This window comes from Megalops cyprinoides, chromosome 6 (genome assembly GCF_013368585.1).
Source record: "Megalops cyprinoides isolate fMegCyp1 chromosome 6, fMegCyp1.pri, whole genome shotgun sequence".
NCBI lineage: Eukaryota > Metazoa > Chordata > Actinopteri > Elopiformes > Megalopidae > Megalops > Megalops cyprinoides.
In genome coordinates this window covers 32,690,070-32,711,160 of record NC_050588.1, presented here as the reverse complement: position 1 = coordinate 32,711,160, position 21,091 = coordinate 32,690,070, and the positions used below count along the sequence as shown (strand labels likewise).

The following is a 21,091-nucleotide window of genomic DNA, read 5'->3' as shown; positions in this document are numbered from 1 at the left end:
TGACATGGCAGATGACTATATGATTACATCAGCCTACATAATTATTGCATTGGATTACATGATCATGTCGGGCTATTTTCACATTACATTACATTACATTACATGCAGACGCTCTTATCCAAAGCAACTTCCAACACAACAAAACATAAGTGCATCCATTCAGTTAAATGAGCAACAGTGTCAGACCAGGGTACCCTCCCACCAACACTCCCAGACCAGTGAGTGTGAGCATAACACTATTCAAGTCCTACCACAAATTAACTTGTGCAATCTGACTAGGCAACAGAAGCCAAGTATACTACGATACATCAGTTACTAGAGCAGAGAATCCAAAATACATCACAACACTACACTACTATTTCACCCACAAACAGAATAAACGTCTCTTCTTCACTTCACTGACTTCTTTACAAAATACTTCCACATCATTGCAAGACACATCCTGTTGTGTTTGTATGTATATCCATATCTATTATAAATACAGTTCTACATACATTTTACATTACATTTTATATTATTATCATTTAACTAATGCAAATACTTTGGGTACCAGCACCTAGCCTTTACAGTAAAGAGCAGCAAGCCATTCTAATCCAATGCTCTGATGCCATTTATCACTTCTGTTGTGTCGCAGTCTGTCTAGGGTTTCATGCTGGACCGAGCGCCTGGAGTACACAGGAGACCCAAAATGAACAGCCTAACAACTACCAATGACAAAAACTGACATTTTATCACAGCAAGAGCAGTAGAAAAAAATAGGTAAAATAATATAGGTGTATTAAAACTGACGGAGTGACAAAATAGGAAATATTAAATTATATGTTGGCTTTCGCATCAAAACGCCACAGGGAACACCGCTGTCTGCAGTACCAAAAAAAAAAAGATTTAAACAAGCAGCCATTTGAACCCAACCGATCAAACCACACAGACTGGGGAGTTCATACATGACTAACACACTGAAGGGGTTTGTTTCAGTTTACACAATCTATAAGCAAAAATAGAAAAATTACAGCTGAAGTCCAAGGACCCTTACCAGAAATGAACATAACTTTACTCATTTTCTCAGAAGTCCTATATTCATATTTATTCACACATTCACACATCACGTTGTACTCTCTTTCCTCCTTTTCTTAACTAAGCTGTCAACTTTATTCAATAACTTATATTTCCTTTGTTGTTGCTGTATAAATACAGCAACAACAAAGGTGTCAGTGTCACGTGTAAGCACAACACTTAACCAATTTATTACATTAATAAATAAAAACATCCATCAAAGCACATCGCAGTAATTAGTTTGTTTCTCTTATGTGGACCTCTGGTTCTGACCTTTCCCTTGGGACCTAACTGGCACCGTCTCAAACCAGGTAAGTGCACAGCAACATTTTTAGCCTACAGATTAAATACTTAAGTCTGCAAGCCTGGGGAACCTTACTGTCACACTCATAAGCAGACCTGCCATTTGAGAGAAATTAAAACGCTAAACAGCCTGCATCTGAAATAACACAATTGCTATATCTTTCTTGGCAACCTCTAGGTTAATAGCTCTTTGACAGGCTGCAATTAGCAGCAGGGTCCCTGAAAGGATTCGCGTAGCGCCAACAGGACCGCTCAGGGCTGTCAAACGGTCACAAACAGCTGCTGTTTCTGGGGGAGGCCTTCTGTTTTGCACCCTATTTTTTTTCAGTTAAAAGTGCTGCCGAGTTCTCTTTTTCCACGGATGGAGGGGAAGCAGGAAGTCTTGCTCAGTATGTGGTCTCAGTGAAAATATTACGCAACCACTTAGCTGTCAGACACCCCTGTCAATCATCCTATCATATGTTGCCTGTGGTGATCACGACATTCAGATATGTCACTGTCACTAAAACACACACACACACACACACACACACACACGCACGCACGCACGCACGCACACACACACTTTCCATTTTGTACAGCTTTGTTAGATGGTCGCCTGCAGTCACTCAAAAAAAAGCCTTTTCCTACATTAACAGTTTCAAAATTCTGCCATCCTTTGTATTTGATCTCTCTGCCTGAAACACATCCAACATTAGCAACATATACTTGTCTCAGGAAGGAGGTACACAAATCGATTGGTCTCATTTCGGCAACAGCCCGTATCAGGCAGCAGGATGCTACATAATTCATTTAAATTAACCTGGATATTGATTTTCCACTTGTCGCCGCTGAAATCATACCATCCGGGGACTAACTTCACACACCTCTTGGTAGGTTCTTTTAAAAAGCGCTTAGAATTTGTTACACCAGCGGTTAAACTTCATCATTTTCCACCGATTTTCATTTGAAGGCGTTTGGAAATAAATTTGAGGATTGTGGCGGGGAAGCCCAGTTGAGGAAAGTAAGACAGGAGCAATGTGGAGTGCAGTCCCTTCGGCTCTTCCTCCGAGTCTACAGCTGGCAGGCTCGGCGGGAGTTCAGGTAAATGGCACACCTTCGTGGGCTGAGAAGGCTCACTGCCGTAATGAGGGAAAAGGGCAGCCATGAATCAGTACTTCCTGTTGCGTGATTGGCTTGTTTCAAGTGACTGAATGCAGGATCTGCCGTAGCACCAGGCGCTCTAACCGAACACTAACCGAACTGCCAGCATGGCCGACACAGCAACCAACCAATTCCTTTGTCGGTCCGTGAGGCCGAAAAGCACAGACTACAATTTTCTCACGTCTTACAATGCTCACATCAGTATCACGTTGTGCATTGTTTGGCTGGGCCAGGGACATTATTCCATGCTTGGAATGAAGTGTGTTTTTATCAGCGTTTGGGGTCCTTGTCTGCATCCAGACACTCTTGCCTTTGTTACACCTGCCTATGAAAAGCCTAGGAAACATATTTCTCAGAGGTGAATACAGGTGTCTGAACTGGAGCTTGACAGATAGAGCACTGATAAGCACATGGCCGTTTTGTCGAATCAGGGGGACCTCAAAACAGCCCATCAATATTCTGAAGAATTACAGTAGTAACAATCAAAGCATGAGTCCATAATTCACCTCTTCCCCCGCCACTGTTGCGAATGAAGTTTCTTATTTAAAAGTCCTTATTTATTGTCCTTAAATAGCATCTGGAGCACCTTATCTAAGCCCACAGAATGCAAAAAGCACGTACGACCACTGGACTGTCTCTCTCTAGTGGCATTCAATGATGGCAGTTTTTTTTTCCTATACCACACAGAGGAACTGCACTGAGCGGGCACAAGAGGGAGGGGGAGAGGGAGGGAGAGAGAGGGAGAGAGGGAGGGGGAGAGAGGGAGAGAGGGAGGGAGAGAGAGGGAGGGGGGAGAGAGTGGGAGAGGGAGGGAGAGAGATGGAGGGGGGAGAGAGGGGGAGAGAGTGGGAAAGAGAGGGAGGGCGGAGAGAGGGAGGGAGAGAGAGAGAGAGGGCCCCGGTGCAGAGTAAGCCCTTCTTCAGCGTTTGTCAGGCCCGACAGGCTTAAAGGAGCGAAAGATAATGGAACTACATCACTTACAAAAAAGTGACAGCTGAGGGTTGGCTTCTGCCCCTCCAGTCTAATAAGGCACTGACAGAATGCCAAGCAGATTTTAGGCAGATTCCACAATGGATTCTCCAGGCACCAGCTCTAGACAGATTCGTTTGTGACTTATTCAGTGGAATGGCGAGACGAGCCCTCTCTGTAATTAGCTAAAATATTATCCGGTATGCGATGTATTTAATAACTGGCATTCCAGGCAACAGGGTATCCGCTGCAGTGAACTTTTTTTTTGTGCTTCAAAAATCTGTTGCATGCTATCTATTTTATTCCATTGTGGAGGGATTTTGATTTGTTATATCCATACAACAATCATGCATGTATTTCTAATCAAGCTGGTCCAGCGGTCCAATCACATTGTACAGCTAGGCCCAGAATTATTTCGGAGGCTAGTATAACAGGGACTTTCTTAATATGACTTAACATAAAGTTCAGTAGGCTAAAAATAAAATAATAAAGAACCCTACAGAGCACCATAAAAAGGGAATGGGTAACATTAAGCAAAAATAAAACCATTAACTGTGCATACCAATACTAGCTCCATTGCCTCAGCTGAAATACACACTCAGCCAGGTAGATAGCTAGCTACAACAACATGTAAATAATTCCATCAGAAACATGGGCAGTACAAAACATGGAGTAAACTTGGCTTTTATGAGGTTCGGAAGGAGTTCCATTAATTTTATCAAAATAAAATCACTTTCTAGTAATACTATAGCCAGACTGTTCTAAAAATAAGATATTTTCGTTGCACTTTCCTGATCAAGAGCATAAAATATCAGAGGCAATGGCTGTGTTCAGATGGAAATGTAACCTCTCACTCCCTTTACATATGTGTATCTTTACTGTCAGGATCTCAAATCCTCAGACAGAACCGGTAAATTGGCTGGGGAGGAGGATATCGTCAAAGGCACACATGAAGGGATATCACTGAAAATTAGAAGCAATCCCCCCCCCCGGTATGTCCACATCATTGCAATTCCCTCTCATCTGAAGGAGCCAGAGCAATCCGGCAGAGGGGTCACCAGGCCCAAGCTGCCTTGCTCTCATTGGAGAGGAGAGGATCACCCGGGTTATCCATCACTGTCTGACTACTTCTGCTACCCAGCTTCACAAACACAATGTTGAAGCAAACCTGAGGGGGTGGGGTGGGGGGGTGGGGGGGGGGTCGGCGTTGTGCAGTGGGGAAAGCTTTCACAACCCACTGCCTGCTCCCAGCTCTTCTGACATCTGCCCCCCCCCCCCCCCTTCTCTCTCTCTCTTTCTCTCTCTCTCATCCCCTAATCACACCTGCTGCATCTCTCCTCCGCAACTTCAACTTGATCTGCACCAAGTCTCGTGCCCCTGGGCCCAGGGACTGAATTAAATCCACATCCTTGCTTTTGACGTGCCCGAGACGGGGGGAGGGGGTTGAGGGAACATGCTCCCAAAAGTCAATAAAAAGAAAAGAAAAAGAAAAGAAAGAAAAAAATGAGGAACAAACAGTGGAGTAAGCCAATAAGAGCTCACAGAAAATGGAGACAGAGAAACAGTTATGAGTGACAATTTCTGACTTCGGTCTCCACTGCTGCATTTCACTCTATTAAATCTCAGAGTCTCGGCAGTGCAGCCATTACGAGGGTGTATTCAGAGAATGATTCCTGCATCTCTTTTGGAAGCTTGTTTGTCAGGTCTTCTCAGAATGAGATATGGTCTATTCAAATGGGTCCACGGTAAACTGGGTGGCCGAGAGGTAGCACTATGCATGTAACTCTGTAATGATTCCAGTACACACTGTTGTTTATTCTTCGTGCCGCAAATTGATGGTTCTAAAAATCTCAGGTCTCACTCAATGAGAGCAAAGAGACTGTATTGCCTCAGCTTCCCTTGTCATTACAGGTTCACAGCTCTTGCTCAGGGGACCATCCATAATGGCTTAGTCACAATTCTGTCTAAGACCACACAATCACTCACTGGCAGCTGCTTCCATCTTAAAATGCACTGTCCAATATAGTCTTCACTGCTGACTCATACAATCTTCTCCAATCTTCTTATCTATTGTTTGCAAAAAAAAATGCTTTCTGGAATAATTGCTAAGATATATAAGAATCTGAGCACCAATCTTAAAAAAAAAAACTTCTCAACTTGAGAGAGGCACCCCTTCGTTTTTTCACAATATATTTCTTATTTACTGTACCGAAATGCGGGAGGATGACTGCAAAGCAGTATAAAGAGGGAAGTTAATTAGTGCTTGTCAGGAACAAGGAGCAGTAAAATTATCCAACATGATTCCTGTGTCCAGGTAAGCAAAGTGCTGCAAAAAGGGGTTGCAGATGCAGGCCTAGTTGTGAGCTGGAACACATTGTGCAGCTAGTGATAGAGGCCTGAGCAGAATACTAAGACGGTAGTCATGCAGCTGTCTGAATCACTGACAGGACATGGAGACCCTGAGACTTTACTACAGCTCAAAGACCCCTAATTGCACGGCTTTCTAATCAGAACTGAGTCACAAACGCCTTATTTTATGACACAGCCTTCAAATAGAAAATAAAAATTCAAATGAAAGAAGAAATGAGTGAATCCGACTCAGAAGTTTCACTTCATCCCTCATCAACAACCACTGCTACAATTTTTTTTTTTTTTTAGATGATACTGGACAGCCTTGAAGGTGATTATATTCAGATTGTAGTCTGTTCTGAAGCAGTTCAATAAATAACCCACTGCTAAAAAAAAAAGGCCAACAATAAATGAGCAGATTTAATTTCACCTCCGCTGACTGCCTCCGGCAGTGAGCCAAAACATCAGCGTCATTAATGTTAAGAGCTGGATCATTTTAGACTTTGGAGCCAATGTGGCGCAAACAGGTAGGGCATTTTAGTTTTATGGCTGTTAATTGGCCCGAGAAGCAGTGTCCTTGTGCAGAGAGTACAGGGAACACTAAAGAGCAAGGCTTGACTGACACAGCTTGCGTCAAGGGCGAATACCCCCAGCTATTCCCGTCCTCCATTTTGTCTGAATTCAAGTTCTTACAGTGAGGCGGACACAAGCCCTGCACCTGCATTGTAAAGTGCTGCCGAACATTTAGCAGGCGATTTTGTTTAAGTGCCCTCAGTTTTGCTCAATCGCTTTCCATCTCGGAGAAGCACTCTGGTTCACACAACATCACCTACCAGGCACCCAACTGCCACTCCAGATCTATGCTTTTTTCTACCTAAAAGACACTCAAAGCTGCGTTCATCATGTTTTGAGGGAAGCCTCCATACTTCTCTCGACAGTGTAATATGATCTGGGACTGCACGGGTAAACATGGTTATGGCAAAACCCTACACTCTAAACCTCAACCCACCCAAACCATGAAAGTCATTCAATAAGGGTTCTAGGAGGGAACCAGCGAGCAGTGAACAGAAGTGGGAGCACCATGAGATACCCGGCAGCTGATGCCAGAAACACTGGCTTGGGCTCAGGAATCAGCAGGCCTCCGTGCGCCGGGAAGACGAGTCTCCCTCTCGGCCCGAGCTCAGTCTCCCCCCCCCCCAGAGGCAACGTCTGGGTTTCGTCTCTTTTATGTTCGTAACTTGAGTGGCGTTGAAGGCTTCCTAAAGCCTGCTCCTATTCACTTGATGTGCATGCTATCTGATCGGCTCAATATGGGGATTAAAGACGCACACGGAGAACCATGCACAAGCAAAGCATTCCTGCTGTGCGGCCTCCGTGATGGGCTTGTTCTTAATGGGTGGGTGGCCAGCGAGCAGCAATGAAGGGAGGCAGAAAACCTATCCCTGACAGCTGTCCTGAGCCTGTATTTATTTATTTACTTACTTGCATAGTTAACAAGCAGTTAACTATGCCGGTTTTTCAGTAAGGATTACCCATTACCAGCTGATTCCTTCTGATGAGACTTCACCTGAAGTCTTGGTGCCTTATTTCTCCATGTCGCGTGACATACAGCACAAAAACGGTTAAAAGTTAAAAATCAATCCCCAATCAGTTTCCAGTAATCACATTATTTAATGCAGCCCAATCCCTTTAGTGTCATTCAGCTTATTTCATGTACAGTACACAAAGGCAATTCTACTCCATCCATAATAAAAAGAAAAATAATAAACAGATAAATATAAATACTGGTTCAGGACCATAAACAGTTTACAGATAACTTCTCAGCCGCTATCTCACTGGCCACCCCCGATGCTTAGATATTGTCCTGTATTAACTGGCTAACAGAAATGTTGCTTGCTATAATGATAAGGCTAGCTTGTTATATTGGTTGTGTAACGTGGCCTTATCTTATCAAAACATAATCTATGTGTTTTCACCAAGGGAGGATTCAGTTATCCTACCACAGAGGCTCTCCCATTACTCTAGTATTGAAACCAATCCTGGTATTACCCACCACTGGAAATATCACAGCTAATATCGTTAGTGGTTTGTTTGCATTTTAGAGAGAAGATGAACAAACCCAAGATATGAAATACTTAACTTATTTTTAATGTTAAAATGACTGGTGGTTAAAAGGAAACATAATACCTGATATCATGGAAGGATTTAATACCTGCCTAAGCAAACCTCCATCCATATTTTTTAATGCTAACATTAACATCTGGACAATCCAAACATGCCATAGATAATTGTAAACGGATGTGTTTCAGCTAATCCTTAACTGGTTTTTTTTGTATTACTTAAGATACTACAAGCAAGCTTACTCTCATTCCTCATCTGAAATGTATTTTGCCCAAAGAGGCAATATCTTTTTTTAATAATGTCAATTAATTTGCATATTACCATTTATGCATGAATTTGAGGGATGTACCAGTGACCAGAGGATTATCTCCAATGGAGGAACCAGTCCATTAAACATTCCAAAGGGTTCATATTCAGTTCTCACTGAAAGGGGCTTTAGTATCTATAGCATTCAGGCTTAATCTAAAAAAAAAAAAAAAATGGTAAAAATCTTAGATACCTAAAAGACCAGCAAGACCATAAAATGGGAAATGCCGCATACAGAATATACCATAAAAGGTACTCTGGATGGCCCTTATTACACCATGCAGTGTTTCTCTCGTACATATTCCCAGTCTCCCCTTCCTAAACAGGGTGTTTTCCCTTTTTGGGTTTGGCTTGTTAAGACAGTGTTAATGGTTAAAACGAGGAAGATGGGATGAAACAAGGAGAGGAAGGATGAATGAGCAAGAGCAGATCAGTGTATCTGGTGTACGCACCCCGTTGGCTTTACTCAGGGCCTGAAAGTAAATGCTGTAGCTCTTGACAGGCGAGAGGGGCGCGTTCCAGTAGCCGTTGTAGGTCTTGTTGTCGCCCACGGTGAAGGGCTGCACCACGGATAGGCTGACGGGCGGCAGCTCGGCAGCGAAGTAGTGCGGCGAGTCCAGGACGGAGGCGTTCTTGAAGCTGACCGGGACGGAGAAGCACTCCACCACGTCTGTGGCTCGCCGAGCCTTCTGCTTCCTCTCCTCCTTCACCACCAGCTGATAGGCACTGAAAACAGAGAGAGAGCGAGACAGAGATAGATGGGCTTTCATTTCACCCCTGGGCCAAACCCCCAAAACAGCCCCGCGTCCTGCTGCTCTGAGAAACTGCGCCATGAGTAAGGAGGGCAGGTGGGTTGATGAAGAAGCTGATGGACTATGAGTGTTTGAGGCTAGGAATGTAAGGGCCTGTTTTTCTTCTTTCATATTTGAATGTTGTATCTGTTGTATTGCTGCATGCCATGAGTCCCCATCATCAGCTGTTGCCACGTGTCATGAAAGATCTTGTCAAATTGCGAAGAGTAACAGTAACAGCAACTGGCAGCATCTATTTTAGCTAGTTAAGCTACTTCAGAAACCATTTTTAAAATGGCACCGACCTAATCTTTTGGGATGTCTTCTCACAGTTCCCTTTAGAGAGTTGCTGAAATTGGTTCAGTTCATGGTGCAGTTTACTGATATTTCTCCAATGACACTATAAGGCCTCTGGGGGAGAACAAGGTAAAGCACAATGTTGAAGAGGTGCTGTGCTTTACTGTGAATGGCTGACTAAGGGACGAGTCACAATAAATAGCAGTAAAAATACACAAAGGCCTTCTATATTCTTAGAGCACTATTGTTGTTGTCTATCAATGTTGAGTCTATCAATAGAAAAATAAGACAAGGACATTCCGTGCAACACTTAAAGGCTGCCATCAAATCACAATGTTCACTAAGAATGCAGCAGACAGGCAGAGCGAGGAACATCTTCCTCTCTCACAAACTGCTCAAACAATTCGAACCAGTCTAAGAAGATCAACACGACTTTATCTCAGAACAAGGTATTAATGATTCTGACAGGTTGTTTAGTCTGCCAACTCTGAATGTGATATGTGCGAAAGTGCTCTATATGTGATTTACAACTGTTATTTTAGAGATGTCAGCCACACAGAGTGTGATGAAGAACTGTGTGTCAGACAGGGGTGAGTATGCACTTACATTTATAAAATAGCAGTTGAATTATACTGTATGTATTGTTGCTCACCTGCTCACTATGGCTGGGACCCGCACCAAGCAGCCTTTATTTTTTATTAAGCAATAACACAGGCTCGTTTGAAATTCTTTTGTGGTTGCACAAACAACTGGTGATCAATGTCTCATAAAAAATTTTAGTATTTTAGAAATTCAAACCACCTGGTTGTGCCTGCTGGAGCCTGGTGGCCGACAACAGCAATGCTTAAGGGGTCACTGTCCATTTCAGCTTAAAAATTTATTATCTGGTCCAAGATAGCCACCTAAATATGCTTTCAAGATCATAAAAACATAGACTTAAATATATGTTTAAAATGGAAATTAAACTGTGAAATTTTAATAAAATGCTTACATAAAAATCTACATGACTACATTCATCAGTGGACAACTGTGTACTATACCCCACAGTATTACAGAAAATTAATTAATTGACAAAAATAACTCAGCAATAAAATATTTTTTGTTACAGGTTGCTGCTACACACAATCCAGATTTGTTCACATGCCAACTATTTTTATCTGGCTATTTTGCAGTGGATATTCTCTGAAGAATATACATATGTAATGGAGAATAGACACCCGATCTCCTATGCTCGTGCCTTCCCTGTGCATTTTTGTTTTCACCAATAAACTATGGTAAAAAATAAACAGCAAAATTGAGAAAAAAAACTGTTGTTATCTATGACACTGTCTTCTTGGAAATAATACGTTTTGCTTGAATGAATCCCAGGAGAATAGTTTAGCTTAATGCACAAAGCGTTATAAACCATCCTTCCGTGCGGCCACTGGCTTGGTGTGCTTCGGTACGTCAAGCTTAACATATTCCACGGTTTTATTCTCTCATATAGCCACCAAGGGTGTCTTTTAAGAGGGAAAGATTGTTAAAATAAGCAGTAGTTAAGCGGGCATTTCTGTCTAGTACCAGTAGAGGGAAATATACCCCTAATTAGAAGAGAGAGAGAGTAGTTCAGCTCCAGCTCAGCTTTGTGTTTTTTGTTAGGGGGGAAAATAAGGTAATGAGACGGGTTTTTATTTCCGTACGGAGGTCCATGAATGAATAAGGACATCTTTTGAGCTTTGGGTAGCATGGTAGTGGTCTGCAATTATGTCCATCTATGCCAAAACATACTTCACAATTATATATAATTAGGGAAATGTATGTTTCTTTGAAGGACTGTGGGGAATTAGCCTTGTCTCTTATTTGTCATCTTTCATAACAGATAATTGCTAATGACCAAAGAACCCTGTTTTTTTTTCTCTTTTTTACCCTAATAGCAGATAGCTGTTTCAAACAAATGCCTTTCAAAGGACACACACATGCAAAAATATATGTGTATTCACAAGATGGGCATAATTGCAGCTGCCAAAATCATCAAAACCATTTTGGTAATTATGATGCATTTTGAAAATAGCCCTCTAGATTGAAGAAAGCAGGATTCCAAAGCTTTTAATAAAACTGTTTCCACTGAAGGGCCTCCGAAGTCTAATGCACCCATGGCCTAAAGGTGACTTAATTTTCAAAAATTTACACTTGATGCTGAAGGCAAGATTAAAGGCATCTTCGTGGAATGCCATCTCAATTATGCAATCATGGACCTATCATTTATTTCTAGAATTTATTTACAGCCTTGCTTTTAGTTTTTAGTTAGTAACCAACCCGAAAGGTCAAAAATTAAAACCAGACAAATCTACTGCCATATGACTGTTGCTGTTGTTGTTGTTAATGCTATTATCTTATACAACACATACACACACAGACACATGCACACACATAGATAAGTAGATAGACAGACAGATAGATAGACAGACAGATACACAGATACATACATATATATATATATATATATATATATATATATATATATATATAGACAGAAGTGCACATAACATTTTTGGTCTGGTTCTCAAAGGAGCACCTGAAGATGTTGCTTGGTGCTCTCCTTTCACACTGCCCGAATTTGGTTCACACTATGTTCATGTGTTCTTTACTCTTCCCGTGCTTTTCAAAAGCTGGACGACTGAAATTTTTTGCCCCTATATAAAAGGCCGCTGCTTCTATCCGCGAGATTGGGATTTTCACGGCATATTTTGCACCACATCTCTGTGAGGTCGTCATCTGTTTGGAGCCATGCTACCTCCTGCAGCCAGCTTTCCGCGAACACTCGTTTTTTTCTGTTCAGGTTCAGTCTGGCGTTTCTTTGAAGGTGGTGGAATACCAAAGTAATTACTTAATGTAGCTTGCTTCTTGGACATGTTGATGAATAGACGAAAATCTTAAAACCAGAGAAAAAATGTAAGCCAGTTATAATGTAAGCTAACTACTCGCTGGAGCTAACCTTGGGAACTTGGAAAAAAAAAACACATCCACTTAATCAAGAACGAAGAGTTACACAATTACCAATGATAATGATAATGATTAACATTAACACATTCGTCATAATGGCTGTCTTACCACTGATGCATGGAGAATATTCTAATGTTTTAGTAGGTAACTGTGCCAAAAATGCCAAAAATGTTGGTACGCAAAAGCACTTCTTATTGTAATACATGCTACGCATTGTTTATTTTGACCACGCATGTGCACCCCTGGATATAGATATACATATAGATATTCATTCATCTGAATATCTATATGGGATTCTGAATTGTTCCAGGTTTGAATTAAGAAAGGATTCCTGATCCCATTTTCATAAGACTGTGAAAACCGTGGGTCACATACACAATGCAGTTGAGAAGTACACTAGTAACAGCACCAGCCATTATTGTTCCTCTAGGCAAACGCGATACAGCCGGAAGAATAGAGGCATTTTGTAAACACAGTGATAAGGCTTCATTCTCTGAGGGGTTAGGTTGAGCATAAAATGCCCTGATTTATTATGCACACCCTAACTGCATCTTTCTGAATGACAACAAGCTGTTTTGTGTTGTTGTTCCTTAAGCATTTAAGCCGTTGTTCCAACTCAATGGTCAGTGGTTTCGAATTGGCAAAAGTTTGCATGTCATGTTGTTTCTTCCCCCCCGTTTTAAAAGGCTCTGCTTTCAAAACCAAAACTAACTGCAAGGGGAAAAAAAATGAAAAGAAGAACTGTGTTACTGTGCCAACTACAATCTAAATGGAACTTGATCTCCTTAATGCCTTTGCATACAAATTACACTTAAATGAATGACTGCCTTTAATACCTCAAAACACCCACCGGACCGACAATAATTCTCCTCTTCATTTAGCAGATGCATTGGACCTCAGTGGGACATTTCTTACTCAGAGCCCCCATGTCACCCTGTCTAATTAGAGGAATGAAACTTTATCATTATGCAGAAGCTTCTCCTCCGTGCTTCAGACCAGTGTCTGAGCCCAGCAGGGGGAGAGGATTTTAGTCCAGACCGAAGTAAAGAAGGATCAAAATCAACGGCGCTGGGATGAGCTGTGAAGTAGAGCAAAGTCCGACCAAATAATCTGACTAAATAACAAGTGCCTACACATTTCTCCGAGGTTTAGCACTACGGAGGTGATTACCTCCTGTTGTCATTAGCTACTTTTCTGTTTAGGGCTAAGAACCTTTCTATTGTTGCTACAGAATGAGAACTTTGGTTCCTGATGTCACACTGGACGTTACCTACACTGACAGAATATGGCAGTAGCTAGCTACCTGTTAAAATGGCTATGGCTGAAGAAAAGGTGACTCCAACGAGGTTTGTTAAAAAAAGATTATTATGCAGTCTGATAATTCCACCCTGAGCCCCGCTGTCCCCTCTTGGATCAGGGGCATCAGCGAGGCCATCAGTGAGGCTTAAATCCCTGAGAAGCTTAAAACTCACGGAACCAAAGAAACAATAGAAAATGTAGATGGGACACAAGCCCAACTCCCTGCATGTTCAAGTTCCAACAGCAGGTGAGAGATTACTGTTAAGATTTTTTTTTCCTCTCTTTTGTCATTGTAGAAAAAGGAAAGGCCAAATACAGCTGATCCTCACACTGAATCTCACAAGATTTTAACTGTTGGAACATGGCTATGGAGCAGAAAAACATTTTAATACAGTATTTAAATACATCTCTGAAAAACATGTTATAATCAGGACACTAGCTACAGGCCCTAATTCCTTGCCCAAGACATTAAGTTCAAAAGTATGGGAGTTTTCTTCCAGTTCAGATTCAGAGTACCTGACAGGAGCTCCTCTGGACTGTGCTGGCTTCAGAAGCACAGTGATAGTGGTGTCTGTCTCATTCAGAGGGGTGTCAGTTTCATACTCTGGCATTGAGGGTGCTGTGGAGAGAAGGAAAACAAAGAAGACATGCAAATAGAAATACTACAAACATGTACCAACATCTCAACACATCACAGCTACACTAAGTATTAAACCTAGCACTGCAGTCCACACATGGAATGGCGGTGACGTCCTTGGGATCGCCGGTGCTGTACATCTGTTCATCCCTAAACTCTTAAGTGTTGTTTTTCTTTATTCATTCTTTTTAGTGCCTCCCTACTTCACCTTCCATTTCCTGTTTATAAGGGAGTATAGTACATCATGTACAGTTGCACAAATGTTGCACAAATGGCTGTGAAAACATTCAAGGTTTAAGTGTTCTTACTGATATGAAGAGCCCCAGCCTTGGGGCTCCCGAGTAGCTCAGATATTAAAAGGGTTTGTTTAAAGTGCAGGGTGAACCCTATGGCCCGGGTTCCAGCCAGTGCGCAGTCAAAGGTAGACTGATTAGCAATGCACACCGTGCCTCACCCTCTACTTCCACAAGTGTTTAGCAGATGTCACTGCGGTAGTGATGAGCTTAAATTCATTACTGGCAGCAGTGTGATGAGTAAAGCTTGTAACCGAAAGGTGGCCAGCTCGATTCCCTGCTGGGGCACTGCCGTTATACCCTTGGGCAAGGTACTAACTCCAAAATTGACTCAGTAAATATCCAGCTGTGTAAATGGATATTATGTAAAACTGCAACCTATGTAAGTCTATCTGGATAAGAGTGTCTGTTAAAAATGGCAATAATGTAACATAATGGTAAGTTTGGTGAAACGGGAAAATTGCAAAAAAAAAAAAAAAAGCAAAAACAAGTCTTGCTGTCATGTTACAGTTCCACAATCTAATTCTGCTACCCTCTCTCCCTATATTTTCTTGAAATAACTCATGAAATTTGAATTAGTGAAAGGAGCACTCCTCATTTACCTCCTCATTATGGAATCAACTGCAAAGCATGATGAGTATCTACATTAAATTAAGGATATGAAAATTATGAATCTTCTGATTTCATGGAAAATTTTCAAGGTCAAGCATGCTGTTTTGCTCCCTGTTGTCTATTCAATATGTCAGTGGGAAAGCCACACAGAAATGCATGCAACTTTGAAAATCATCAATGACTAAACAGCACAGATTTGGCCCAATTCTAACTGCCATCAGTGACATACATACCCTCTCCCCCAAACAATCACAGAATAGCATGTCACTATTACTGCATCTCTAGCCTGCCCACATAGAGTCACAACTATTCAATAATCTTTTAAAATGTCAAGTTACCGCTGACAATCATTATCTTTTAAAGATGTATTAGACAATACTAATTTAATGAATCCCACGAGATGAGAACTGTAAATGCCATATAATTTCCGGCTTAAAAGCAAGCACTGTTTATGCTGCAGGCAGCGGAGATTTCATCAAACACTTAAAAAGGAAGATGTTTACTACTGCGGATTAAACAAATCTTTCATCCTTTAATACATTATCATTATATCATTAATGCCTCTTGTTTTAATTGTGTGGTATAAGTCACAACCCAGAAAAAGTTAGTACCGTTATTAAAAAAAAAAAAAAAAAACTGCCACTCTGCAGCTGTACTGTATATGAACACAACAGCGGTCTTGTTTAATCGCATAAAGGGCTACAGTTGGTGGGTGGGGGAAGGGAGGGGTGTCCCACCTGCAATCTTGGTGGCAATGCGGGTGGTCACAGGGGGTCCGAACCCTTTGTTGGTGCTGGCTTTGAGGGTGAAGAAGTACGTGGTGCCAGGGTAGAGCCCCACAAAGAGGTGGTGTGTCTCGTTGCGGAGCTTGAACACTCTGCCCTTCTGGGTAGACAGCTCCGCGCTGGGGTCGAGGGAGCTGAGGGCCTTGTAGGTAATCTGCGGTGGGGAGAGAGACGAAAGATACAAGGTAAAGTACATCACAACTCCTGACTGTAATCACACATAACCCTGTAATCACTATTTCTCCTTCCTCCTGGTGTTCAGTGCTGTAATTATCGTAATGTGATGAGCCAATACAAAAATGCTATAAAATTGTGTTGGTAAGGCATAAAAGAAAATTAAATGTCTGTCTTCATAAACGTAGTGACACATAAGAAATAAATCTTTCTGAGGTGTACCTCGGTATTCAGTGGCCATAATTAGCTAGCTGGCATTACCTAAAATAGATCAGCCCTCCCTCCTAAGAAGAGCCTACTGTATTTCCTGATATTGCAAAGAAAATGTCATGTCGCAGTACAATCTGCTGGAAGCAGGACAGATGTGCTTGCTCCTAAATTTGCAATCAACTCAATGTTAATTATCACTAATTACATGCACCATCTGCAGACAGTTTATTGTTTACTGTTCATTGCTTGAGCATAGAAATATAGAAATAACAGCATGCCTTTTAAGGTTATAGGAACAGTAACTTTATTTCAAATGAGCATGGTGCAATAGATAGGGTAGCGAAACAACTAGGCCATCTTTCAAATTCCAGAGAGATCCTCTGGATGTAACAAGCAGATAAGTTTGCACCATAAACTTTTGAACAACTTCTTTTTCCAATTTCCCCACCACAAAATACAGATGTCCAGATGTCCACAGATAGTAAATCAGAGTGTTTGGTGCCCAAATATACACAAATGTTCAAAGACTGTGCTGTGTTTTTGTTCACCAGAGGTAGATGTTTGCGAAAACTAGCTAGCTGAGGGGGGGTTGGTGGGCAATCAAAACATTTCAGACTGATGTTTCACAGTTCAACTCCATTACAGAATTCAAATAAAATGAATTGACAGCCCAGCGCCCGACAGAACAGCTGGCTGAGTGGCTTTCAACACGAGTGCTGGGTTCAGCGTGCCCCTGGACACAGCACTGACCAAAGGCGATGCAACGCAGTCAGGCCAAGTCACCACTTAAAATTCAATTTCACCTGAGAGCAAAAACAGACAAGGGATGAAAGCAAAAAAAAAACAAAAAACAGCCACTTCATGGAAGACGTGGCTTGAATTGTTGTGAAGGGCTGTGTCCTTGGTGACAGGAAATTCTTGTCCACCTGCCTGAGTCGAACTAAGTTTCATCCCGCGTTCCAGCGAAACACACGTAAACATGGTTTGAAATTGTGGCAAGCCCCTTGTGTCGAACCACTAACTTCACTGTGTGCAATTGACTTAGATGTGAACAGCTGTCAGCTATGGAGTGAGAAGACTTTAAGCCCACAGGGCAATGTAGACAGAGAAATATTAACTTATCAGCCTGAAAAATAATAGCTTTCTAAATTCATCAAGTTAATCTGCATTAACTGGAGGGAGAACTGCAAACAAAGAAGTCTGTTTTCATGTGTAAAAAAAATCTGAAGGGGAATGAATAGTCTATTCCTGACATGAAGAGCAGAGTATGTTGTGATGAAGGTAAAAAGGTAAGTCAATCGGCATTAATACTTGGGGTGGACCAAAAAAGATTCGCTGGCCCAAAGCCAGCTGTCAGTAATCATATCTGTCAATTCCTATACTGATATTTTGGGAAGCTTGCTTCTTATTCAAGTATGGAGAAAATTTAAATGCTTGCTAGTTGTGTGTGTATGTCCTTCCAACTAAAAAACTCACTGAAGCAAGGGTAGTAAAAAATAATGCAATAAGCACATGGGTCATAAACCTTACATCCAGCTTGGAATGAAAACCTTTGTATATTGCGTACTTCCAACTCCCTAGTTATTTTATAACTATTTCCTTAAAGTGGATCAACAGGCACAGTATGAGCAAGCATAAGCAAAATTGCCTTAACCAACTATAACACAAAGTGGTGACCAAATTAAGATATTGTACTTTAAGGGTCCATGGTTTGTTTTATTCATTCTGTCACATTTTCTTCTGCTATTTAGTATTTTAATGCATTTGCCAGTAAAACAGCTTTGATGCACTGAGCTGCTTTCAACACTTGGATTTCCAGGTTTCAGACTTATTGCGAAAAAATGACTGAAATGAAAACACTTTTTCAATAACTTTTATTTTAAATGTGTATTTTTTTCCACTCAATCCACACAAAACCAGCATTGCCAAGAAAAAGAAATGGAACCCTTGACTTCGCTTTTCTCAACGTGTACCCATTATGTTTGTCTTCAGGCTCCTGTTAGTGAGCAATACTGATCAAAACCAATGCCCAGGGCCCAAATGATTGATCACCTCCTTAGAATTCTCTCCTCTCTTTACATCTCTTTACTTCTTTTCTACTTATTTCTTTTCTCATACCCTCCACATTAATTTTTTCTGACCTTTTTTGTTACGGTTCTGACAAGACAGCTCTCTCTACCCGAACTGTGAAAGCACCTCGGTGAAAGGCTCTAAGTGTTGACAAAATAAATCAGTCCTCACTGTCATGCTTTAATGTCCTTCCCAGTAAGACTGTGTGTCTATTGCTGTGGTCTTCGTTGCTTGTATAAAAGGCAGTAAAAAGTTAAACCTGTGATGTTTTTACAGCAGACTTCCTCCTCACCTGCACTGCACAGATTTGACCATTTGGTCCAATCTCACTCTGAATTCCCTCCTTTTAAAGGCCTCCCAGCCGGTGGCAGGACTGTTTAGTCCCAATAAAACACCCCAAATGATTCATTGTTTATTATTGCGGGACCTTTTCAAATTTATGGAAACCTGTAAAACATTATTCCATACTATTTCTTTTTTTTTCTTCTTTTGGATTTGGTACAACAAACTTTATAATTATTTCTTTCCCTCTCTGCTTTGATGCCCTCAATAGAATAGGCCCTGAAGCACTGCATTCATAAAAGAGAAGTATTTTACTGCTCAATGAAATAGTAGGCAAGAGTCTTGGCACAGGATTGTGGGTAACGTACAAGCAATGGCACTGTGCTGCTTCAGTAAGTCACCCCTGAGCTCCATGACTGGCGCGAGTAAAAAAGCCGCAGAAGTGGGAAGAGGCCTCATAAATAAGAGAACATAGACCAAACTGCCCAGAGGAAAAGGGGGAAAGGTTCAGTGCTGGAGCGAGAGTTACTACCACACACTGTCTAAACAGCTGACCAGTTCTGGATTTAGTGGGTTTTTCAAGAGTTTAGGTTCAAATCCTTGACCCAGACTGCACTGGATCACACACACACACAAAGAAAAGATCACACAAAGACTCAACTGTCTGTAGTTTAATGCAGTAAAAACCAACCCCAATTCAGCCCCAAAGTTGTAAATCCAAAAGTAGGGACATGCCGAGGAACATAACACTAATAAGCCTGCAAAATGTACACAGCCTTTTTATCTGAAATGATTGTCATTTTCAACTCTTTCCGCTGGACACCAGCTGTACAATTTTGGATTAATGTGACCACTCATCTGTGCTGATCCACTGAGTAAGCCACAAAAATAACACTTATGCACAACAATCTGAATCGGGATGGAAGGTTACGACAGGAGAGTGCCATCTCCCAGGCACGTCGATCTATTTTTCCACTACTATGACAAAAAAGTAAGAACATTTCATCTACTAACATTAGAGATCAATAGCTTCCCATTACCCATTCATAAGCTTTTGTGTGATTTTATTATCTGCCTTCACCCAGATGGAAGTAAAAAAAAAAAAAAAAAAAGGAGTGAATAGAATGAAACTTATGAATATGAAAGCATGAAGTGGGGGTGAAATTATTGTAGGTGCAGACAATGAGATCGCAACCCACAGAATTTTGTACGTCAGCAGCTCATATGGTGTTATGGAGAATCAGGCAGTTCACATCAGCCCTGATTATCTTCCATCAGTCTCTTCAGCACACGTTTCGTTCCTTTCACTATTTTGTGTCTCACAAACATGTAATGCAATTTAAACTTGTGCCACTCTCTGTCTTGCATGGCACATGCATGTGGTTAGCACCTGAAATGAGTCACTTCATAAGCATATGAATCATGGTCCTGGCACTGGTTGTTTCCATAGTAAATAGTTGCATATATGCGAAATATTTCATATTGCGAACAAAAATGATTTCATACCTTAGATTTGTGTAATAAAGCAGAAGCCTTTCTTGTCTATATCTAAGTATTCGCATGAAAAATGATACTACAGAAAAAGTATGTTGTAAATGCTTCATTGACAGTATTACTGCATTCTGGAAAATATTTTGTTACTTCCTTAAATGTATGATCATGAAATTAGATATTTTCTTAAAACTGCACTTATTGTAACTACATTGTATTTATCGACACGTTAACCATTCAGCTTTCTAATAATGTAGTATCAGTGTTGTAGTACTCCAGGACAGAACTTAGACTCGAGTCTGACTTCAGTTACAATTTTCATTTTCAAGATGTCTATAATGAAAGTAATCAAATTTTCATTTGTAGATCATACTGTCAGTGAAAATACCAGGTTGGCTGTGTGTAAGAATTGCGAGAAAACTGAAGACAACCTAACTAACATGGATTACAGAAATAAGGTAAGACTGCAAACATTGCATTAGAAACCCTTAATCTTGTCAATCCAGTCAGTCTTGGTGTTGATTTTTTAGTCCCCTTTTTCAACTAGACAGTTAACCTCTCGCGCATGCACAGTAGCATGTCAACACAAGTGGAGGTATGTCGGAACCACCATGTGTTGTATTTTGTGGTAAATAAATCAGTGTAATTAGTGTAGACTCTAAAACGTCTACATTAACAATAAAGTTAATTATAAGGTTAATGAAATGGGCATGTACAACAAAAGTGTTTCATGATTTGAGTTCTGTTTAGATGAGGAGCAATCATGGGCCTTGGAGAAGAGGCAAAAGACAATCAAAGGTATATTTGTTATTGTACTACAAGGCAGCTACCAAAAAATAACACCATTAAAAAGTGGTCAACTGCTGTAATGTAATATTGTGTATGCTCTATTCAAGCACCGGTTCCACGTATGCATGCCACGGT

At 41.1% G+C, this 21,091-nt stretch overlaps 1 protein-coding gene across 1 annotated transcript in view; it reads right to left on the bottom strand.

Moving 5' to 3' along the window:
• Positions 1-21,091, bottom strand: part of ptprt (protein tyrosine phosphatase receptor type T) — a 225,580-nt gene that overhangs the window by 80,010 nt on the left and 124,479 nt on the right. Inside the window, exons 11-13 of the mRNA XM_036530574.1 lie at positions 15,893-16,094; positions 14,130-14,232; positions 8,697-8,970 (exon numbers count right to left, since the gene is read on the bottom strand). Of these exons, the coding sequence (XP_036386467.1) occupies positions 8,697-8,970; positions 14,130-14,232; positions 15,893-16,094 (579 nt within the window). The remainder of the gene's footprint in view (positions 1-8,696; positions 8,971-14,129; positions 14,233-15,892; positions 16,095-21,091) is intronic.